The sequence below is a fragment of the Dermacentor variabilis genome, chromosome 10, assembly GCF_050947875.1.
Source record: "Dermacentor variabilis isolate Ectoservices chromosome 10, ASM5094787v1, whole genome shotgun sequence".
Taxonomy (NCBI): domain Eukaryota; kingdom Metazoa; phylum Arthropoda; class Arachnida; order Ixodida; family Ixodidae; genus Dermacentor; species Dermacentor variabilis.
The window spans coordinates 118353273-118378188 of NC_134577.1; the positions used below are offsets into that span (position 1 = coordinate 118353273).

The following is a 24916-nucleotide window of genomic DNA, read 5'->3' on the forward strand; positions in this document are numbered from 1 at the left end:
TTCGCTGCTCTCGCTCGCAGCTAGGGCCACTAAACGCAGCCGAATTGTCTAATAAAAAAACGGCGCTATTCGGAAGTCTACTGTTAAAGAGACGACCCTCTAAGAGTTTTTTTTTTCTCCTTAAAGTGCGGCAACGTATTTACAAGTATATCGGAGTTTATTGTTTATTATTGGTGGTATGTTGGTCCAGCGCTTGGTTTTAAGCAGTTGTGGTTTAGCACCGGCTCGCCAGGGCGGGCTACAGTAGCTGGTAGCTTTTGCTTTCCTTTGTTTTCTTTAATGTTAAGAGTTTCAGCAAGGTGGACACCATGTGGATACCTTGTTTTTAGTTTTAATGCAAGTTTTTCAAGCTGCGCGTGGGGGCGAGCGTTTGTTGTCTGATGCAGACGATACGTAGGTTCGTTGAGCGCATTATGCGAACGTATCAAAGTCACGGATATAGGGCGTCTCACGGTGGGACACCCCGTAGCGGTTTAACCCCTTGGTAAGGAGCTTCGCGCAATTCAGGTGGCCTAAGGAAGTGCGCCAGCGTCATATTTGTAACGCTGTTTTGAGGTAGTGGAAAAATGAAGAAATACACGCAGCTTGCCCTCATTGTCGTATGTATTCTCTCCGTCCTCGCGTTGCTCATTTGCGAGCGGCGATACGCCAACATGAAAGTGATCCTCGAGGTGATGGACGTCTTCGAGACGAAGGAGGCAGCCGTCAAGTGTGACCGGCAGATCGAGCTCCTGCGACGCTCCCAGCTCGACTCCGGCGGCGCCCTGACGCCCGTTGTGTTCCCGGTCTGGCGCGAGGTCTCCGCCTCGGAGAGCTGGTCGCTCTTCGTCTACTCGGCGTACTGGGACGTTGCCGAGGACGGAGCGAACGTGTCGCGAATCGTCGCCCTTGTCGAGAGCGACCTACCGGCCGACCTGAAGTGCTTGCTGTGGTTTGACGCCGTGCACCACGTCCGAGCGGACACCTTCGCGGTCACAACGCTAAGCGCAGCTGCCGCCGGCGAGCACGACTCGACGTCGGCCGTTGTATTGGAGTGCGCCGTCCGTGACATTTCCATCGAGCCCGTCGCTGTCTCCTTCTCGTGGACCTCTGCATCTGGCCGCACCGACGATTCGCAGGTCGTCCCCTTGGAGTCAACGCGGCGCTTGCCGGCCTCCGCGAACGCGACGCGAAACTTCAGTGTCTGCGTTCCTCCGCTCGGCTCGACGGTGACGCCGCTGACACTGGTCGAGTTCGCCGTCTACCACCGCCACATAGGGGTCGACGACTTCGTCTTCTACGACGCGGACTCCCTGCCGGACGCCAAGAGGCTACTCGCCGCAGTGCCCGGACGCACCTTGGCCAGCGTGAAACTGCTACCGTGGAACTTGCCCCGGCGGTTCTCAAACGTGTCTGAGTCGGCGCGCATCGCAGACTGCCTCTTGCGAACCAAAAAGCGGGCCCGCAGCGCTTTGTTCCTGGAGATGAACCAGTTCGTCTCGCTGGCTGCAGCAAAGGACTTGAACCAGCTGGCGCGCGGGCTTTACTCCTTACATACATCCGACAACAAAACGAGCACGCCATTGGTGCTTTTTCACACGCACTACTTCTGCGACGAATTCTCGGACGACATTGTGGCGAGCTCGCTGCAAATACATTTTGTGACCCAGCGTAAGGTCAAGTACCATCGACTGTCGGAAAAGCACAAGGTGTTCCTTGTCGCCACCGGCTTTACCAAAAGTGTGGTGGCCGCTCTGAGAAGCCCGAACCATCCCGTTGAGAACAACGTCCTTGTGCCTGAGCGCTCGGCCGTAGTCAACGTGTACAGGAAGTGCAGGCCACTTTTGCCAGTCAGGAACACGCGGGAGCACTATGTGCCGGACATGCACATGACGAACTTCCGAAGTCTGCTGTTCTCGTCGAAATTGTATCGCTACTTTGAAAAGCAGCCATACGCGAGCTTATTGCTGTAGACGGAGTCGCCACAAGACGTGCATGATGCACTAGCAGTGCGCTGCTGACCTGCGCGGCAGATTTGATTCCAGCTGAAGGCCAAAGATAAACCCGTGTCAACATCCCTGAGACAGTGCAGTGAAATCTGCAGTGGCATAGGTCCTCAGCCTGCTAGGACAGAAGATGCTCCAGGCTGTGTTGGCGCTTTAGCTAGTGTGCGTAGTCGCTGCCATTCCATGCATTGTGGCTCTCAAGGAGACACTTGTAGGACATCCTACCACTTGATGTGAAGATAAGCTGTTCAGGTGTCTTGCGTCTTCTACCTCGTGTTCTTACTCGCGCTAAGCCTGGTCACTGTGGTTAACGATGAGGTTTGTCGGCCTCGGGCGCCTCCTTAAAGGGACACTAAAGGTTACTATGAAGTCAAGTTAAAGTGATAACGCAATGCTCTAGAACGTCGTTATAATCGCGAACGGAGCTTTAGTAACCGAGAAATTGAAGTAAATGCGTGACACGATTTGTGACCCCCCAGCAACATTCCGTTACTAGCTCGATGACGAAGGCACTCCTCATCACAATTTGTCACTGGTACTCAACTACTCGTATTAAAAAGGCATAAGACGGAAGGAAATGCTAGTTGTCTACTTCTGTACGATTCTAAGAAAAAATAACGTTTTCACATTACCCTTCAGTAGTAGTATGGGTGGTCGAAAGGTTTCGTTTTTCGCTCGACTCGGCGCCGCGTGCGTTTTGGAGTTTCAGTTGTTTCGTTATCGCGTCGTGCTGCGCTGGTTCTGCAGACTCGCGAAACTCTCATTTGGAAAAAGCAGCGAGAATGCCACGTCCATGTGATGTGCGCGAACTGTCCGCGGAACTTGGCCATGGGCAGTTGCAGTGGCGAATCCAACGTTACTTATCACTGTGTGCCAACGAGTGAACCTCCGTTAGAAGTGGTTAAGTGCCGTACCTCTGCCACAGTGCATTGGCAAAGAGCCGAAAAATCGCATAGTGTGCTCGCTGAACTTTCGTCCATAGGATTGCGAGTTCAACGCCGACTTACTGAAGTCGTGTGGAATGCCCTTCAAAGCAATTCTTTCCCGTAGCGCTGTTCCGTCGGTCTTGCCTGCATTCTCCGAAGCGCAAGAACTGCAGGTCGAAGACGCCCCGTCTTCGACCTGCAGTTGAGTGCGGCATTTGGTTTTCACCAAGGTAAAGCTACAAATGTGCGAATATGTACAGCCATGACATACAGTTGCCGTCGTCGTAGTACGTAACAACGCCGGCAGGGCGAGCCCAGCATCGCGAACCAATGTGTCGTTGTCAGGGTCGTCCATTGCAACGAGCGTCAAAGCTGGCGTCATAAAATAAAGAACCAGCCTTTCGTCGCGCGCTCAATTTCTTTCTCTATGGCGGAGTGTAGTTCCGCTTTCGCGCTGCTGTCGGCTCTGTCTTGGCTCTGTTTCTGGCCGCGCATTCGCTTTTTGCGCATAAAAGCCATAGCGCCGTCTACGGGCGCCGTTTTACTCACCGACGGCGCAACATCACTATGAGACCATGACGTCAGCACTCTTCGATCGGAGGGCGGGTGATTTGAACTGCGCTAGAGGTACGCGGACGCTTCGGAACGCATTTTCTCTTAAAATAAGTCTCTTCTTCGCATGAAACAAGCGTTTCAAGAATTCTGGGATGGTATTTCAACAGTCCACATTGACTTAGCATTAACCTTTAGTGTCCCTTGTACTTTTCCAGGCACACAAGGGTCGTTGTGCACTGCTCAAATGCATTACGTCTTGTTGCCCTGGCACTGGTCTCGATTGCAACGTGTTCCGTGCTGGTTCTCTACATTCCCACAAAATCACCAGAAAAATTGTTTCTGTGGGATTCGTTGTCGCAGGCACAGATCTACATCTTACATTTCTTATGAGTATTACGTAACGGCTCTGTGTACACTTTTGCACCTATACAAGGTTAAATGTGCCCTCATTACTCTGCTAACTATAAGGCAGCACACACTTGGCACATTTCATTCTGGGGTACAAATGGCCTGATGTAGTGCATCACATCATTTTGCATTAAGAAAGAACGTTGTGAAATGTGCGATATGTGCAGGCAGCTTTGTGTCGTATTTATTATTTCATGTACTTGTTTTTAGCATAGTAGGTGGAGGTTGTTCAGGTATGCAGCTCTCTAAAAGAAACAGCAACATTCACCTGTATGCTAGTCTTTATCGTTTTAAAGAAAGCCACCATGTGCAAAGAACGTGAGGTTGCCGGTATTACGACGTGAACTTGTTGGTAATACATTATGGGCATGCCAACAAAGCAAAAACAGACAGACTGAACATGAACACAGTGCTGACTTCACACAGTGAAATCACTTTATTCTAATTCTGGAATAAATCGTTGCACTGTGCTTATTTGTTTCGCCTGTCCTTGTTCGTATTTGCGCCATTTGCACATCTAGAATTGAGGTCATATTAAATGTTTTAGTTGGTTGCTAAACCCTTGTGTTCGCTTTAGTTTTGTGCCACTCCTGCATTGTACTGTGTATGCACACACGCACAGCTATTTATACGGCATTTCGTGCTCTCAGTGATTGCTTTCGAAATGCTTTGGCACATTTTTATGCTTTCTTCTAATGGTGTGTTTTGGTGTGCGCTGTGTCCACTATGTTTTACAGGGTGCAATTTCCGTCAAATGTTCAAAGGCCAACTGCAATGAAATTTCACTTTGTGGTGATAAAAAATATTAAGCAAGCATATATTATTAATTTTAAAATGATAAGAAAACATGGCGCGAGGTGCAATTATAAGATCTGTAGTAATCAGTTGTCAGAGGTCTGATGACCCAACACTGTACGTCTTAAAATCATATCTTGCACTGTGTTTCTTAAATCTATTCTTTTCTTTTTTTATTGCGATAGCAATTATATAGACACTATAGGCACATTTCTGCCATGGGCATCATCGTGAGGTTCTGTATAAAGTCCAAGGGCAATAAAATAATTGCCCCACGCCGTACGCTGTATGTGCAAGAGTAAAAGTGTGTGAGGGTCAGCCAGCGATCGTGGCTCAATCGGAGGAAAATGGGAGGAAGCACGCAGTCTTCCATCGCATGCTAAGCTCGGGGGGGGGGGGGGGGGGTGAGGGGTGTTGAGCGTGTTCTTCTACTTTTGGGGGCCCAGCTGCACACACCCGCCCGTGCCGCTGTATCTTCAAAGCCATCTGTGGCGGGTATAGAGTCCACCGCGCTCTGCATTTTCACGGCTTAGTTCGTGTTGATGTTAGCGGCAGCGTGAAGGTCAATTCACTCGCTTTCTCTGCGGCACTTACTCGCTCCCTCGTCTTGACAGCGAGTTTCCGCAGTCATTGAGTGCGATGTCTTCATGTTTGCTTATGCGCACGTGACACTATGCTTGTTAATTTAGTAAGTATGCCTACATTTACATTTTTATATGGCTGATAAAACTACTATCCTTACTTCAAATAGCTGTCCACTAATTTGCTATCGCAATCGATGCTTCGCCTTTCGGGCAAAACTGCGACATTGTTTCGTTTATGGAACAGCTTGGCCAATGTTAGCTGGAACACCTTATGTATGACTGAAGCAGTCTTTGCAAAGCAGCCAAGCTGCTGACTGTTCTCTTTTTTCATTAACAGCCTTTACATAGCACCTAAGCAGATGACGCATGCGCCTAGTAGTTAGTGCATACGACGCAAGCCCCAGCACATTAGTTCTGAGATTTTAAGCGTGCCATGGGTGCTCTTGGTCTCGAAGTTCTAGCCGAGAAGTCATGTTGGTTCTCAATGTTCTGGGGCCTGTGTCATTTCTTATGCATTTTATTTATTTATTTATTTATTTATTTATTTATTTGCATTTCAAATGAAATTTTGCGCAGGAGCTTTTGTACAATTTTGTACATTATTTAAACCTAGACCTTTTACACTGTTTGAAATTTCAGTGCAGCTGGCCTTTAAAGGCCACCGTCAAGTGATGGAAATGTGTGTGCATCATGCAGGCAGACTTCTTTAGTACTGATGACACTCCCTAGAGTAAGAACTCTCTCTATGTTTTCTTGCTTTATCAATGCTAGCAGTCATAGCAGCACCGAGTACAGATCGCTGAAGCAGCAGTGGTAGTATTCAAAGTGGCCTTTGAACTTTTAAACTAAGTTATACATTGTTTTGGGGCTTTTGTCCAGACTATCATAATATGTGTGAACCTGATACTTCTTGCTGAATGCCTATTTACTTCCGCCGTGTTCGGATACAGGCAAACAACTTCCATTCCTAGGAGTTCTCTTGCAGAAAAACTTTCTTAAGGATTAACAATCTGCTAAACTCTGTGGTATCTGACACTTGCCAAATCTGCCCCATTCCAGGAGCTTGTAAGTAGACCACCGTGCACATTACTGAATAAATGTGTTGTTTATGTTGAAGCAGAGTGTGAGCATTTCTAGCAGTCGAAATTGGGAAAAGGAAAAAAAAATCTTGATGGAGTAAGTGTGTGTTTTTCTCAACAATGACAGTGCATCCTTCAAGGTGTAACTCCCCATAGTACAAATGGCATTGCACTGCTCGACACAAGGTCGAAGGTTCAATTCCCAGCAAGGGTGGTTGTATTTCAACAGGAGTAAAATTAAAAAATGCTAGTGTACTCGGTTTTAGGCACAGATTATGGAGCCTCAGGCAGGCAAAAGTAATCCACAGCTCTCCTATTAAGTGACATAGCATGTATGTTGCTTTAACACATTGGACACAACCATTCAGTCACTTCAATGCAATTTTTATTATGACCTTGCAGTCAAAGTCCTTGACATTGGGCAATCCCTGCTCTCTGTATGCCGCCATGAAGAACTTAATAATAGACAAAGAAAAGGCACAGATAAGATGAGTTTGTGATGCATTGTTCATGTTGGTGCTAGTCACCTTAGCATTGTGCTTGAAATGCATTGTTGCAAACATTGTGGCACAAAATGTGGTATGACATTTTTCAGTCTTGATGGGACTAATGGCTTGATCAACTTGTACAAACTGCTCCTTTTCGCTCGAGTTGTTTCTGTGGGACAAAGAAGAGTGATAGTTGACTCCCCCAGCTCGTCGGTATCGCACACTCGAAACGCCTGAGAACGCATGCCAGCTATCTCGGCCTGTGGCACTCACTGCTGCCAAAATATCGGCCAAGGAAAAGCATGTTTTTGAAGAGGGGCCCACTATCTCTTGCTTCTCCTGCTTATGTCTTTAAGTGTGTTATCACCCTGGTCTTGGGACGTAGTGGCTCGCAAGAACCAGCGTGTTCAATTGCCCTTTCCTCAGTGCTTCTTGCTCCATTGGCGCTGTGCACAGATTGGAGTCTCTTGGTTCACAGTTAGCTCAGGACTTGAGTATGGAGGCGTAACAGTCCATTGGTCTTGCATGACTACGTGCTCTCTTGTCTGGGGGAAAAACTACCACGGGCATTGGCTGTCTCTCAGACGCGCACCCGTGGCAACACTGGGTGAAGGCCCTTTGTGGAGGCCTTTGAAGCTGGGCACTGTAGCCTGGGACATACAAAGTGAGCACTTGAAACGAACCTTTGATCTCGACCAGAGCCGTTTCAGCAAACAAAAGGGATGAAGTCTTGTGCACACCTTGTCTCTCTACTCCTAGTCTTGGCAGATGGTGAGTTGTGCCTGCATCATGCATCTTTCTGTAACTCTGTCTCTTTTAACCTCCTTGACCACACGACAGCTTGGATGCCCACCAAGAGATAAGACAGTTAAAATACTCAGTGTCTCCTTTTTCTTTGAAAAAGCTATAAATCTACCGCTACTGCTTCTGTGTGTGTTAGGGGTGGGGGTTATGCATCTTGTTTGAACAGAATGGTTTGCATGTACTGAGCTTAGACTGTTGTGCAAAATGTGCTACAAGCTTGCCTTAATGAGGATCCCTTTATGTTCTTGGCAATAAGTCTTGACAAATCGGAGCATGCTCTCTTAGTTTGATAGAAAGGTTACTGGCACCACCATTGTCACATAAAACGTTGCAACTTGTCTCAGTGTTGACAGCTTTTCCCTTTTAACTGAACAGTTGTCGAAAATGGAAAGAAGTCCAACTGCAGCTATGCTAAGCGCTGGTAAAATATAAATGTTGACACAAAGTAACGCAACTTTGACATTTTATTTTTCTTCTTTGTGTCTGCTAAAGCACTGCAGAATTCACTATAAGTATGTCAATCTGACTGGTAACCTTTTATTATGCATTGCACCTATTCGTGTGTATGGCCCCTTGCATATTTTGTTTTGCCTATACAAGCTCGGGCACTAAGACCCCACTCGTTTTCCAGTCTGCTTTACTCTCTTGCAGCTTGTATAACAGGAGGTTCTTAATTATAAAACCTAATTATGAGCTACAAGAGGTTGTTACCAGATAATTACATTAACCTGCTTTTAGTTATAGTAGAGAAAAAAAATAGTACCTGCAAAATTTAGCGTTGGTTTAGGTTACAACAAAATGCAGGTGATTCATTTCCACACAGGTTTTTTGAGTAAATGCTGCAGTCATAGTCATTTTGCATAAAACCCCATGTTTGGAAGCATTGCAAGCCAGGTAACCTTCAAAAATTTTTCATTCTCTGTAGCACTTTGCCATTCAAAATTTGTAACGTGGCTGGAGCTGACAAATCAAAGCTGAATGGGCAGCTTCCACTTGCTGCCTTTGGTCTGTGCTTACTTTAAGAATTTGCTTTGCAGGCAAACTTCTCACCAATGCCAAAGAATGCAACCAAAGTGGTAAGCCGTGCTTTGCAAAGATAACTTGTTTACCTCTTGCCATTGCATCAGAATGTAATTGTTTTCTAACATTTCAATAGGGAGCTTGATTGCATAGGTGTTGCACAAAAATTAGTGCCATAATGTGCTTGCAGAAAATCGAAGTGTGGTATTATATAAGAATTCGTAAGTCTTATTTGAGTTGAGGCATGTATATGATTGACTAGTTTCATTTATCTGTTCAACATACTTGTGAAGCTAAAGACTTCTGACATGACATCTTTCACAAATTTTTGGTGTGCGTTAAGTGGAAATCTGCCCTGTAAACCTCATAAAAAATATTTACGAGTGCAACAGTGTTTCATATTAGTACTATAATACTTGTTTCTACAAATTAGTTTTGGTACTGTCACGGCTTGTCACCCGTTCGCCGTCGGCGTGAAGTCGTCGACAGGGTATACAAGTCGGTTGGTCATTCTGTACTCAAGCGAACACAGTGAAGGAGTCAGAGTCAGAAGAAAGAGAGAGAGAAAATATTTATAGACTGACAATGACACACAATTTAAACTAAACACAAAAAGCATAACACTAACACACATGCACTTAATCTAGATCAGTGATGAAGACTATAGAAATCCAACGAACAGTAAACATTAAATATAGAAATTAACACTACAGAAAGCACCCTTAACGGTGGCAAAAAAATGATGGCATATGCATGGCCGGACAGCAGCAGAACGTCCATAAAGCGTGGAGTCGATGGCATAGTTTTCCCAAAGAACGCTAGCAAGCCGACCTCGTTGCTGTGGATGCGATTGCTGGGCTGGGTTTCCCGGGAGTCTAGGTCTGACGTCATCCCTCGAGCAGGTTGAGCTGACTTGAGGGAAACTACCGTGAGCTTCGTTGCAGACATTGGTTTGTCATCTCATGTGCCAACGAGTAACTCGCAGTTCAGACGTAGCTAGGTGGCCCAGGCGATACTAGATGGCACTAGCTCTTTGACGCTTTTCAGCAAGATTGTAGGCTCAGCTTCTAGACTGCTTAGCTTGGTCGAAAACCTGCGTTTAAATAACTTTTCCTTTCCCTAGTACCCTGTGTTGGGGAATGGCAGATATTGGTGACAATCCAATCAAGTTCACCCACTTGTATGCCGGCTCCTCTCAAGGTCTAGGCCATGCCCATTTTACTTAGGGGTGAGGGAACGGGTGATTCCCCCTGCTTTTGGAGGTCGTGCACTTGTATTGCACCACACATGCACACCCTTGAGTCGTGGCGGCCCTCCATTGTCTGTTCACAAACACAGGAGAAACGACGGCAGCCGGCCATGCGGCGCTGTCGGCACACATACACTGTCAGCAATTCATGGACACAGGATTGCACCGAGACACCACATATTTCAGAGTATTGGCACCCCTGTCTTCTTGGCAAGCTTCTCAATGCACGCGTGGGGCAGAAAATACGCAGGGGTTCCTACAAAAAGCCATCGGGGCATCACGGTTGCGCCGACGGCACAGGGATTCCTACAAAAAGCTGTTGGGGCGTCATGGTCGCGTCGACGACAGAAAGACAATAATCTCTAAACCTGCCTTCGACTTTTTTCGGCCGCTTGCCCGAGCGGCCGGCAGTAACCGTCTTTCTCATCGGTTCCTATTCATCGTCATCATCATCAGCCAATTTTATGTCCACTACAGGACGAAGGCCTCTCCCTGCGATCTCCAATTACCCCTGTCCTGCACACCAACCAATTCCACCTAGCACCTGCAAATTTCCTAATTTCGTCGTGCCACGTAGTCTTCTGCCATCCTCTATTGCGCTTCCCTTCTCTTGGTGCCCGTTCTGTTACCCTAATGGTCCAACGGTTATCTAATCTGCGCATTGCATGACCTGCCCAGCACGATTTTTTTTCTCTTGATGTCAATTAGAATATCGTCTATACCCGTTTGCTCTCTGATCCAAACTGCTCTCTTTCTGTCTCTTAAATTTATGCCCAGCATTCTTTGTTCCATCGCTCTTTGCACGGTCCTTAACTTGTTCTCAGGCTTCTTTGTCAGTCTCCAAGTCTCTGTCTAAAACCATATAACAGCGCCAGTAAAATGCACTGATTGTATACCTTCCTTTTCTATGATAACGGTAAGCTTCCAGTCAGGAGCTCACGATGTCTGCCGTATGCGATCCAACCCTATTTATTCTTCTGTGAATTTCCTTCTCATGGTCAGGGTTCGCTTTGATTAGTTGACCTAGGTAAACGTACTCCTTCAGACTCTAGACGCTGACTTGCGATCCACTTGCGATCCGGAACTCTTGTACCCTTGCCCGGTTATTCATCATTATCTTTGTCTTCTGCATATTAATCTTCAACCCCACTCTTACACTCTCCCTGTTAAGGTCCTCAATCATTTGTTGTAACTCGTCTGCAGTGTTGCTGAATAGAACAATGTCATCAGCAAACCGAAGGTTGCTGAGGTATTCACCGTCGATCGTTACTCCTAAACCTTCCCAGTTTAATAGCTTGAATATTTCTTCCAAGCGTGCAGTGAATCGCAGTGAATATGCAGGGAATGTGCCACCAGTGCATACTTCTTCCAAGCACAGTTCCTATTACTATGACCTTTTGGTGCCCATTGATCAGTGCTTTGCCGAATCGAATAATGCCGCACCGTGACAGGTCCCCAGGAGGCAGATGCGTCAGGATGCCCCGACTTGCTCCATTCCTGCGATAGGTAAGGTTGCCACATGTGATAACAGCCAAAAGAAGCATGCAGTGCACTTCTGATTGTCATTGCTTTTCTTACAAGCAGTGCCATGCAACCCACCGTGGTTGCTCAGTGGCTGTGGTGTTGTGGCTATGGCGCACGAGGTCGCGGGATCGAATCCCGGCCACGGCGGCCGCATTTCGATGGGGGCGAAAACACCCGTGTACTTAGATTTAGGTGCACGTTAAAGAACCCCAGGTGGTCGAAATTTCCGGAGTCCTCCACTACGGTGTGCCTCATAATCAGAAAGTGGTTTTGGCACATAACCCTCCCCCCCCCCCCTCCCAAAAAAAAAAAGCAGTGCCATGCAGCCTTATTGCTGCATGATGTTGGCAAGTTTAGCCCTGTGTCGTGATGTCACGCTTATGTTGATGATGCCTGATCTGGCATTTCCACACCAGGTACGACCTTTCGAATGAAAGCTCCCTGGCTGTCATTTAGATGCCTTCTCGACTGTTGCATTTATGCATGGTTTTCCCGCAGTCGCACTGCAGGAGCAGCAACACATGCTTTTGTACTTGCACGCAACAGTCCAGAGGAGAGGTGCTCTTGCACCCTGATGTAAAGATCTTTATCGTATGAAATCAAAGTATCTTATGTTTCCCAATCATCGCACTTATCATCCTTTTATGTGCAAGAAACGTATGGTAGAGTTCTTACAACTTAATGTGATTCAGTAAACATTTAATGTGGCAAATGTCTTTTTGGCATTTGTTTAACAAGCATTCTATCACTTCAAGTTGTCCCTTGCACACTAATTTACTAGCCTCTTTACAAGGTCACTTTGCGTGGGGACTGCATCGGTAAAGCAGTAGTAGTGGCAGGTTGACTCCTCAGACTGGAAAGTTTTACCTTTTACTACAGTATTTTCTTTCTCCACCAGCTGCAGTGACTGAGCTGTTGTCTTTTTTCTGCTGCTGAGTGCAAAGTCGCGGGTCCGACTCCCAGCCACAGTGGCCTCATTACAAGGGAGTGGGGTCAAATTGACGAAACGTTAGTGTAGTAAGATTTAGGTGCACATTAAAAAAACCCGTGGTGTTAAAATTAATATGGAGCCATCCACCGCTGCTACCTTCACAAGCCACTCTGCAGTTTTGGTACATTACACTCGCACCATTTTAATGCGAAAGCATTATATTCCCCATTACGTGAAAATCCGTCACAGTCGGTGTGACCAAAAGATGGTACCAAAAATGGCTGACGGTGCATAGAGTAAAAACACATCAGAAAAGCTCAGATTGACGTGATGGATTGAATTTCTCTGGCATATTCCTGTAAACACAGTAAAATAATGGCTTTGGAAAGAAAATTTAGTACATTTGAGTCTTAGTGGGAATCAAACATGGGCCTGCGAGGTGCGAGATGAGCACGCTTCCTCGATGCCACAACAGCTGCATAGTTCTGGTTGACTAAAGGTGTGGCCTAGTGCGTGCGTCATTGGGCACAGCCACTGAGGAGAAGGTGGCGCCACATCATGAGTGTACAAAATCGGCATGTTCATGACATTCTGAGGTCTACAAATGGTATAAGGCTTTCACAGTCCTACACGTAAGCAGTTGTAATTAAGTGTCACTGCTGAAAATTTTTTTTTTTTTAGTTTTATTTCTGAAGAAGTGCTTTCCTCTGCAGACTTTTATTTGAATCCCAACTTAACATTTTGTGGAACTGCAAAGTGTCACATAAATAAGAGTGCCAGGTGTACATGAGGTGTTTCTGATAGACCACTAGCTTGTTGCACTCAAATTTTGCAGAGAGGTTTGCATTCCATAGCGAGATTTTTTAAATTCCACATTTTTCAGGCATTACTCACCAATTTTGTCCACAGTAATGCCAAACTGGGTGTCGTATGCCAGAGGCCATTCAAAAAGTTTCTGTTCTGCTGCAATGAAATGGTGGCACCATCTGTTAATGCTGCAGTAAAAACATGGGTGTTCACTATAGCTATGACAGCAGCAGGCATTTGGCGTGTTGTGGCACCACATACCCGAGCACATGATTGGACCCTCCTGCGTGTAGCTATGTGTGGGTTAGCCATGTCTGGGAAAAGGGGGATCCTGGGGGTTGAGCCGATGCTGAGTGTTCGGACCACTAAGGGCCCCCCAGCAGATGCAGCACAGCTCTTGGGCCTCTGCTTCACATAGCCGCCACTCCCAGACTGACCCACCCGGGGAAAATTGGTAGCTGCCTTTTCCCGTCTCTCTCTCCAATCTTCATCTTTCTCTCTTGCCTTTTCATCTTTCCTGTCTTCTTTTCACTTCATATCGCTTCCAAATTTCCGGGCGGCAAGCGTAATATATCCAGTCTTGGGTATATATATATTAGGTTATAGCAGCGATGCATGGCTGGCGTCTGCAGGTATTAATCTCATCCTAGTAGCGTCCCCTTGTTGGGCTCAGTGGTGGGTGGCTACCATAGCTGCTGAATTTTTTTAGGGTTTACATGGCAAACGCTTCTCCCTAGTCCAAGATCGCCCTCAAAAACAAGGGTGCACTGGAGCAACATTCCAGTTTTTTTTTTGACCGAACGAAGACATCTTCCCAAAGTACCATGTCCTAACAGTGATGACAACACAACCATAAGAAAACTATCACCTTTCTTCGTATCAAAATGCCTATCAAGCGCAATCAGACAAGGCTACAAAGCATCAAAAATGGCAAGCAAAGACCTACTCCTTGAACTGACAAAGAAAGACCAAGTCAAAAAGATTGCTGAACTCGCAAGTATTGGTGATATTAACATCACAATCTCTCCACATCGCTTGCTCAACACAAGCAGAAGAGTAATATCGGAAGAGGATTTCCTGAACCTCAGTGATGAAGAGCTCCTTGAGAGATTCCAGGAGCAATATGTAATTAAGGTACAAAGAATAATGATACGGCGAAACAACCAACAGATCCCCACGAAACATATAATACTTGTTGTACATGCTGCCATCTAGTGAAAGCAGGAAGACCTAGTTCGCTGTGACTGCGCTTGGTCGGTGATCTGGCAGCGCGTGCTCTTCTTCTTGAGATAGAACACGTCTGAGAGACCATTAAATCTGTGCGTATGTGACTCCTCATCTGGCAGTCTCGCTATTCCTTCCTGGCATGATGTCAAAAGAACAGTTTCTACCAGCGAACTTCGGCTCCTAGTCCTCATCTGTGTGAAGGGCAATTCCAGCAACAAAATGCCTGTGAGCTGCTCCCTATACGCACATCTCGGTGCTCAAGCAACGCGACCCCTTAATGTTTGAGGCCATGGCATCATTCATAATTCAACCGCCGGACGCCTTCAACTTTGCGTCGCCGAATAAGTGGCTGAAATGGAAACGAAAGATTTGAACGTTTCCGAACCTCTTCAGGGTTGTGTGTTAAGCCCGAGAAGAATCAAGTAGACGCGCTACTCTACATCATCGGCGAGCGAGCCGATGAAATCTATGCCACTTTTGCTCTCTCTGAAGATAACTCCAAGAAATTCGACGCAGTCGTGGAGCAGTTCAACAAATACTTTATCCCTCGACGCAGCGTAACCTTTGAACGAGCCAGATTCAACACCAGAGTGCAACAAGATGGTGAGTCGGCCGAAGATTTCGTTACTGTGCTTCAAACACTTTCGAAAGACTGCAAGTTCGGCGCTCTTCGAGAGGCGTTGATGCGCGACCACCTCGTAGTTCGGATAAAAGATAAGCAGCTATCCGCCAGGCTACAGCTCGACGCAGACCTCACTCTTCAGAAGGCTCTTGAGTCCGTCCGCCAGATCGAGAGCATTCGTCAGCAACAAGTCAAGCTCTGCCAGGAAGTGCCATGTATGAACAAAGTTGCGTCCATTCCCCAATCCACTTGGGGTACTTCGAAACAGGACAAAAGCGGCTGCTATTCACGTGTGGCAAACAAGCCTTCTTCATCCTCCGGTAAAAACAGCATGCAGAAACCATGCCGTTGGTGCGGTCAAAAGCGTCACTCTTGTATTCTGTGCCCAGCACGCTCGGAAGTCTGCAGGAATTGCTGGAAAAAGAGTCATTACGCCTCTGTATGCATGTCGCGGCGCCTCAATTGTGTCGAAACACAACAAGTCAATTTAGAAGCAGGATTCCTTGGAGTAATCAAGATGTCAGATCCTGGAATGTGGGAGGCAACAATCTTGGTCTAAGGTCAGCCAGTAGCTTTCAAAATTGACACTGGCGCCGACGAAACAGTCCTCCCGAAGCAAGTATTCCAGACGCTCAAGGACAGACCTTTTCTCTCAGCTCCTTCTCGCCAGCTACATGGTCCAAGCGGAAAGCTTATTCCAGCCACTGGAGTGGCACAACTTGAGCTCATCTACCGTGACCGTACGACTACTCAGGATATCTATGTCTTAGATGAGGTCCACACTCTGTTGCTAAGCAAGCCAGAGATCAAATAACTCCGGATGTTGACATTTGTAAACGCCATTGCTGAGAAAGTGAATCCGAAAGAAGAATTTCCAGCGTTGTTCCAGGGACTCGGCAAGCTGCACAAGGAACACCGAATTCAGCAGCAAGCAGGAGCGAAACCTTTTGCGCTCAGCTCTCCGAGGCGCATCCCAGTACCTTTATACAAAAGGACAAAGTTGGAACTGCAAAGAATGCAGAAACTCGGCATCATATCACCTGTTGGCGAGCCGACTGACTGGTGTGCACCAATGGTAGTTGTCCCAAAGCCCTCCGGAGACATGAGAATCTGCGTGGACTTCACAGAACTGAACTGCCACGTTCTGAGAGAATGGCATCCTATCCCTTCCGTGGAGCACACTCTCGGACTTCTTCATGGAGCTAAAGTGTTCTCCAAACTGGACACTAACTCTGAATTTTCGCAAATTCCACTTTGTGAAGAGTCTAAAAAGCTCACCACGTTTATCTCACCTTTTGGACGCTTCTATTTCAACCGGTTACCATTTGGAATTGCGTCTGCTCCTGAATGCATCCAGAATCCTGATCCTGAATCCTGAAATCCTGATAGGCCAAGGCCTGTGATCTTGAAATTTTATTTATGACTACAAAGAAAAGGATACCGTCCTCAAAAACTGCGCAAAGCTAAAGAGAACGTCAATCGGGATAAGCAATGACTATGCGAAGGAAACAGTGCAGATACGAAATAAGTTATGGGAAAGTGCTGCCTTGGACAGGGACGCAGGCGCAAAAGTAGTTTTTGTGCATGATAAACTTTGGATAAACGATCAGTTTTACGCATGGGATGACGTCAGAGACAAGCGCTACTTGCGCTCAGGCAAATGTGATACTGACCAAATGAAGCGAAGTGAGTGCGTTGTATCAACTAAGTCAAATGGATCTGATAGCCCATGCAGCTCATTTGAGACACAAAAAAATATAGCTAAGATTGCTCTCGTTTAATGCGCGCAGTATAGTAAATAAGACTACGCATCTTGAGTATTTATTGCTTTTGCACGATCCTTACATAACCGCTATAACTGAAACATGGTTGCATGAAAATGTCCCGAATGATTGCACTGTTCCTCCCAGTTACAACATATTTAGAAAAGACAGAGACTCACGTAGAGGTGGGCTGTGTATAATAGTTAAAAGTCCTCTGAATGCTTTGTTGATTGATTGTAAAGTGCCAGAGACTCTCTACTCGTGAAAGCACTGTTTTCCTTATCGGAATTGTATATCGGCCACCCTCAAGCTCCCCTGAGTTTCTCGAAAACCTGAACAAGTTTTTATATTCTCATGTAAATAGGAACACTAGGTTAATAATGACTGGATATTTTAACCTACCACATATAAACTGAAAAAATTTTTCTTATGGTGGTGTGGAATCAGTAAGCGCTGAAAAAATACTTGACATTATGTTCACGTACAATTTGAAACAAATTGTGCTTGAAGATACCAGAATTACACCGACGTCAAGGTCAATACTAGACTTGGTGTTCCTATCAAATAAATTAAATTATTACAATGTGACGATAGAAGATGGTATATCAGATCACAGGATGATCTGTCTTGATGTGCCTATCCAAGCAACTAGGCAAATGAAGAGCTATGTGACAGTAAAAATTAAGAACTATGCTAGGACTGATGACACTTCAACTCTTGATTTTTTGGAGATTCAGTTTGATACTTTCAAGAGTACCGCTGGTCTAAAAACAGTAGAAGAATTATGGCAAGAATTCAAGTGTACTATAAGTCATTGCATAGACAAATATGTTCCATCACGTGTTAAAAAAACAGCAGACAAGTCCTTGGATCACCCGAGATATAATTCATATGAAAAGAAAAATTAAGAGATAGCGTAAAAGGAGCACATTGCCAGTGGTTTAGGCCAATCTAAAAACTGAACTTAAACGTACTTTGGCTAAATCTAAACAAACATTCTTTGAAAAAAAACTCGGTGATTTCCTTAGGTCCCTCAAAATTTTGGGCGATATTTTAGCAACAGGAAAGAAATGATTGATGAAATTCATGTTGGAAGCAACATTATGAGAGAAAAGCAAGAAATAGCAAACAATTGTAACAATTTTATCCAATCTGTATTTAACGTGCCCGAAACTACTGTGAGTTAAGAAGAAGCCTTACATATTCCCCCTACTGTTCCAATGGAAACACTTGAAATCACCCAGCCAGGAATATTTCAGCAACTACTCAAATTGGATACGAAAAAGTCAAGCGGACCCGACAATATACCTGCAGCATTCCTCAAACGATACGCACAATGGATGTCACATCATCTAACTATCATCTGCGTATAGATGTCACATTATCTAACTATCATCTTTCGAAAATCTTATACGACTCACTCACTGCCGCAAGACCGGCACACCGCATTCGTGGTACCTGTATTTAAAGGAGGTAATCAGACAGGCAACAAATTACCGTCCAGTGTCACTTACTTCAGTTACTTGCAAAGTCTTCGAACATATAATAGCAAAACACATACTCAGGTTTCTAGATCAGCACAATTTACTATATCCTTATCAACGTGGCTTTAGGACCAGGTTATCAACTGTTACACAGTTAAAACAATTCATGACTTTGCAGGTGCAGTAGATATAAGACAACAGGTTGACGTCGTTTGCGTGGATTTTGGGAAAGTTTTTGATAAAGTACCTCATGTCCAATTAATCTTCAAATTACGTAATGCAGCAATAAATTAATTTATAATAATATAGATTGAAGCATATTTAGCAAACCGTACGCAGGTAGTTAAACTGGATGGTTATATATCAGATTCATTAGCTGTACTCTCAGGAGTGCCCCAAGGCTCAGTATTGGGACCACTATTGTTTCTCCTTTATATCAATGACATCAGTAGCGTGGCAGAAGAGGGTGTTCAGGTTAAGCTCTTCGCAGACGACTGCTTAATTTACACCACAATTACTAAACTAGATGACCAGCTTAAAATTCAGAAATGTTTGCAAAATTTAGACAATTGGTGTAGGAAATGGAAAATAGAAATAAATTGTCCCAAATCTACATATGCACGCATCAGCAAAAAGAAAACTATCTATTCCTTTTTTTTACAGCATTGGTGGACATTTATTGGAGAATGCGCACTAGTTCAAGTATCTAGGGGTAACAATAACACGAAATTTGACATGGAACCAACATATAGATAATGTCTGCATGACTGCCTATCAAAAGTTATACTTTCCGAGAAAAAAACTGGAACATGCATCGCGTAATGTAAAACTTATTGCATACACCACCTTCATTAGGACGATACTAGAATATTCAGCTGTTGTTTGGAGCCCCCATCAAGTGACGCTTAAGAGAAAGTTGGAAAGGATACAGAGACTGGCGGCACGTTTTATTAGTTCGACGTACCGAAGGAAGGAATCAGTCACGCTTATGTTACAGCGTTGCAACTTGGATCTACTTGAGGTACATAGAAAGAAATATAGGCAGAAGGTGCTTTATCAAATAATGTAGGATCAACTTAAGATTGATAAGATCAGATATCTACACGCTCCAGGCAAAAGAAGCCCACGAACTAACCACGACTACGTCATAAAGCCATACCGTACCAACAGTGATACGTATCGATACTCATTTTCCCCAGATGCAATAGAAATGTTGAACTAATTGCCAAACGCTATTGTTAGCCTAAAAGATGTCACTGACTTTAAAAATGCTGCTGAGGCGTATTTACGGGAGTTTTCAATTTAGTTTTTAAGTGCCAAGAGACATGTGCGACTTTATGTTCATTGTACGTATTTTGATAAATGGCAGAAGTGTGCTGAACATCTTATTCACTGTGAATTGACAAGTGTTAAGCTACTTTACGTACATTGTTCATATTTGATGTATGTAATTGTATTGTCCTCTCTGTTATGACCCTCTATGAGGGTTGACAGTATAAATAAATAAATTAATTAATTAATAAACAGATGTCATGCATTTTACAAGGCATCAGTAGGATTGTCTGTCACATGGACGACATCCTTATCTGGGGTTCGAATGAGCATGAGCACAATGAGACAATCAGAAATGTGCTGCAGCTACTCATCAAGGCTGGAATGACATTGAATGAAACCAAATGCTTGTTTAATGTTGTCATGGTTGGGGTCAGGCATGAAATATATGGTAGCTGGCCCATGCCGTCGTCCAACTATCCACGCTGAGGATGTTGTTGTTGAAAGGAGGGACTTTTTCTCATCGAGAACGAGGAATATGGGTTTATTTACGGTATTTACATGAGAATGTTAGAGTTCATCAGTCTAACATGACTGAAAGAGGAATGCACCCTGAGGAGCCACCGACAGCTCCTTAAATACTCTGTCCTCCCTAGATCCATAGGTGAGGGAAACGGAGCGTCCAAAGTCATTGTAGCCGACCCGCCTTTGAGGGGGAGGGTTTACGCACTCACTTCCGCACAGGTTTCACTAACCACACCAAGGTGAGAGGGTTCTCACAGACACGGGTCCTGCCCCATGCAGGCGCCTCTTCATCCCAGTGTTGACCCTGCAGACAACGGCTGCCGCATCTGTCCATGAGTGTTAAGCCCCGAGAGACGGCCGCAAGACATCTCCTAGGATTTCCACCGCTTCAAACAAGCTGTGATGGCAACGGCAAATCCACCAACAATACTTGGTCCGCCGACCGCGTTTAGTCATAGCAGCGCTGATGGGGTGTTGATGCGGCACATCGTCGCCCCTATAAAGAGAGTCATTGTAGCAAGTGGGGAAGGGCTCCACGGTCACTTCTGGGAAGCTCGCCACCCCTGCAGCAGCAGCTGGCTGGGAAAATTTTGTAGGTCGGTACCCTTTCAGGCCATTTGCAACAGCTCCTCCATGGCCCGGAAAATCTTGACTGGCCACTGCTGATAACCGCTGGGCAGGAAGAGAATGGCTGGTGGCAAGGGGGGATGCCTTGGCTTGCAGCGACCAGCTGTGAAATAATGACACCGCCCCAAAACATCCAACAAGGACAGGCAACTGCAGAGCAAACCTCACAACATGGCTCTCCGCCGAGATGATGTATCTTGGATCTCACTTTAGATCCGCTGGGCTTCAAAGAAAACATAAGTGCAGAAACAAAAAATGCTGCATTTCGCTATGCCAATTTATGACGGAATTTCGTGCTGACAAATTGAGCAATCATGGATGGAGTCCTGCTAAATGAGAGGGGATCTTCTTGGCTTAACAAAAATAACAATAACAACCTCAAAATTTTGGCGGGATCTCTAAACGCAGAATTCAAAGTAGCCTGCTCAAACCATCCACATTGCTATGCAATTTTCCTTTCTTATATCTAATGGAGAAGTTGTACTCTTGGAGAGTGAGGTTCCATCAGAGCAAGCGGCCATTTTTGTGTGACGTTTGATTGCGCCATGTCAGAGGACAGTAGTCGGTCTCGAAGTTGAACCTCGCTCTGTACAAGTAACACGACAACTTCTGGGTGGCCCAAACTAAACAAGCGCATTCCTTCTCTGAAGCGCTGTAGGCTTCCTCTCTTACATTTAGTTTACGGCTGGCATAGACGATAGGATGCTCCTCGTTATCGTCGCCGACCTGACTAAGTACCACGCCCATACCTCTGTCGCTTGCGTCGCATTGAACTATGAATTCCTTTGTGTAGTCTGGCGCGCGAAGCATAGGACGAGAAACCAATAGCATTTTCAAACCTTGGAAAGCATTCTCTTTGTCCTTATCCCAGTGTACGTTACTCGGTGCTCCCTTTCGGAGGGCGTCCGTTAATGGACTTGCCATTTGCGAGTAATTCAGAATCTACCGTTGATAGTACCCCACAAGTCCCAAAAATGAACGAAGGTCTGTTTTCGTGCGCGGCTGAGAAAATTGTCCAATCGTAGCTATTTTCAGCTTGGCGGGCCGTCTCGTGCCTTGGCCGACAACATAGTGTAGATAAGTAACCTGTGAACAACCAAATCTACACTTTTCCGCTTTCATCGTTAAGCCGGCTTCCCTCAACCGTGAGAACACCTGTTTGAGGTGCGATACGTGTTGTTTCCAGCTGTCCGAAAAAATTGCTACATCATCCAGATGTGGCAAGGCGAACTCCTGCAAGTCTTTTAGGACAATATCCATTAACTTAGAGAAGCTAAATAGCGCGTTCTTCAGCCCGAAGCTGAGGGCGAGAGGGCGAAAAGTGCCTACAGGTGAGATAAATGTGGCATTGCGGCTGGCACTTTCTGAAAGGGGAACTTGCCAGTATCCTCACACGAGATCTATAGTTGAAATGTATTTAGCAGCGCTAACTCTCAATTTGTTCCTCAACGTTTTATATCGGGTACAGCTGATTTCTAGGGATATCATTTAACTTCTTGTAATCAATACATGGACGAGGGTCCATATTAGGGGTTTCTACAAGTGTTAGCGGTGACGTGTAGTCACTCTCAGCGGGCTCAATAACTCCCAACTCTAGTATGCGCTGTATTTCTGCCTCCATAATTTCTCTCTGTCTTGGAGACACTCTGTAAGGCTTTGATCTTACGGGTTCGATCGATGTCAGCTCTATTTCCTGCGTTATTAGTTCGGTTCTACCCGGCCGATCGCTGAATCTGTAGAGATATTCCCCTAACACCCCTTTTAGCTCATTTAGCTGCTCGGGTTTAAGAGCGTGCAAGCTTACCGAATGTTTTACTACTTCTTCTAGGCCGATTTCAGATTTGCAAGTCGCCCTATGCTCCTTAAACTTGGTACTAGTGCCATCCTGCTCTTTGATGGTATGGTTAACGACTCCGCTCCGCTCTATATACGGCTTCATCGAATTGCAGTGACATATCCTGACCTCCTTCCTGCGACCGGGCATTTTCAGAGCATAGTTAGTATATGAAAGTTTGTGCAACACTTTAACGGGCCCGTCCCAGTGAACTTCAAGCTTGTTCTTTCTTGAAGGTTTGAGGAGCATTACCTGGTCTCCGGCATTAAACATACGAAGCCTCGCATTCTTGTCATAATAGAACTTGGGGTTCTTTTGAGCTACTCCCATGTTCTTTTCGACTAGTTCTTGGGTTGCACTTAGCCGTTCCAGCAGATTTAGCACATATTCTACCACTGTTGGACTCTCTCCTCTTTCCTCCCACATCTCCCTTTGTGGTACAGTGGTACAAATATGTACCACTTTTTGGGTGCATTTAAAATGCCTGTAATGAAAAATCTGTTCAAATTGGAGCCAATTTTACTAGTGCTGCCATCTACCAAGGCATTTAGAAAGCTTTATGTGTGGTTTTATTTTATTCCGTCAAGTGGCGCGAAATTAGTTTTTGCAAACGCCTTCATTGTGGTTCAGTACATGCTGCTGTAGCGTGGGAAAAACTAACTGAAAATGCTGCTTCAGCATGCATGCTAAATGTCTCCTTTTACCCGTTTACTAAATCAAACCTAGTGATTCATTTGCAACCATATACATACATTTATGGTGCCCTAATTGTTCACCGTTTTGAATTGTCTGTCCTGGGCTGGTTTTTGGCTGGGGTTGTTAGGCCTAAGCGGACGACTATCGCACTGGTCAAATCACACAGGCCGTCCATTTGTGTTCTTTCTGAAAGCAGAGGTATTTTTTTCATAATAGCAACATAGCTCAAGTCGCCCCTCGACTGATTTACCTGCTTGGCGACTGTAGTCGTGAAGTCGCGCAGGCCTGTGTATCACAGGTCGCCGGTCCCCTTCGCGTTTGCCAGCTTTACCAGTGTGAAAACAGAGTAGCGCGAGGCGATACCTGTAGTAGTTAGAAATTCTAATGTTCTTAACTAAACACACTACAGGTCACAGCCTTACGCAGGACGAGGCTGTTGCCCCCTATTTGAATTGCTGTAGAATCCAGAAATCAGTGAAGACAGCAGGGACAGCGGAAGCGATGAGAATTCGTCTCAGAGCTAGCGCCTGTGGAAGAGGAAGACTAATGGTGGTGTCCCTTCTAGCAGTGTGTCTTCGAAGTGAGAGCGCGCATATTCACGAAAAAGACCAATGAAAAAGAAAAGGGCGCGCAAGTTGGTCCATGCTGCTCTTTCGGACGAAGAGGACGACGCTCCATTAGAAAGCTGGGCTAGTAAACTCCGAAACAGTAGTTTAGAGGTACCAAAAATATGGGACCCGCTGTTCTGCCCAGAAGCTCCACTGACTGCAAAGGAGGCATTCTTCTTCTACTTTGATGTAGAAGTGCTTGACGTTCTCGTCACAGAGACGAACAGGTATGCCAAGCAGAAACATCAACCAGGCTGGCATGAAGTTTATAAGCAGGAGCTTGAAGCCTTCGTAGGGATGCTTCTTCTGATGAGTGTCAACCCTACTCATCACATGTACTTATATTGGAGTAGTGGCAATTTCTTCGTGTGGAAGAAAGAAGTAAAGTGATGACTATTAATTGATTTCAAACAATCCTCAACTGTCGTCATATTGCTGACCTATTAAAACTGAAGAAAAGTGGCTAAGATGGCAATGATCAACTCGGAAAAGTCCATCCTCTTGTCTATGCTTTGAATTAATGTTTCAAGCGGCAATACACCCCTTCATGTCATCAAGCAGTGGAGGAGAGTATCATCATCATCATCAGCCTGGCTACACCCACTGCAGGACAAAGGCCTCTCCCATACTTCTGCAACTTCCCCGGTCATGTGCTAATTGTGGCCATGTTGTCCCTGCAAACTTCTTAATCTCATTTGCCCTTTGAATGTTATCATGAGAGTATGATAACATTCAAAGGACGGTCCTCTTCAAAACAGTGCATGTCAATGAAGCCTACAAAGCGTGGATGTAAGGCGTGGTGCCGGGCCGATTCTGCAACAGGCTACCTTCTCTAGTTGCAGATTTATGAAGGCAAAGACAGTAACCGGCCTGCTGTTCTAACTTTAGGAGAGCATGGCATCTTGTCGCTCTCCGGGGATGCCCAAGAGGGTTCTCAGTTCTTCTTTCAATATTTTTTTGCTACCACGTGACTCCTCGAAATGCTTTCCGAGAAGGGCATTCTTGCAACTATTACTATACACATCAGCCGCAAGACATGCTGCAAATGATCAAGGGTGACAACAAGCTCAAGAAAGGAGAGAATTTCTGGTGGTCCTAAAGGC

General features: G+C 45.5%; 2 protein-coding genes across 3 annotated transcripts in view; both read left to right on the forward strand.

Annotated features, from left to right (window-relative positions):
• The first annotated feature begins 106 nt into the window (after positions 1-106).
• Positions 107-6369, forward strand: LOC142560909 (uncharacterized). The gene has a single exon (XM_075673326.1). It carries the CDS (start codon positions 567-569, stop codon positions 1950-1952), a length of 1386 nt encoding a protein of 461 aa, XP_075529441.1. The 5' UTR covers positions 107-566; the 3' UTR covers positions 1953-6369.
• Positions 6370-6460: 91 nt separating this feature from the next.
• The window catches only part of LOC142560908 (uncharacterized), a 236316-nt gene continuing 217860 nt past the window's right edge, over positions 6461-24916 (forward strand). For both annotated transcript variants that reach the window (XM_075673325.1, XM_075673323.1), the window contains exons 1-2: positions 6461-7591; positions 8662-8700. In XM_075673325.1, the coding sequence (XP_075529440.1) occupies positions 7543-7591; positions 8662-8700 (88 nt within the window). In that variant the 5' untranslated portion in view covers positions 6461-7542. The remainder of the gene's footprint in view (positions 7592-8661; positions 8701-24916) is intronic.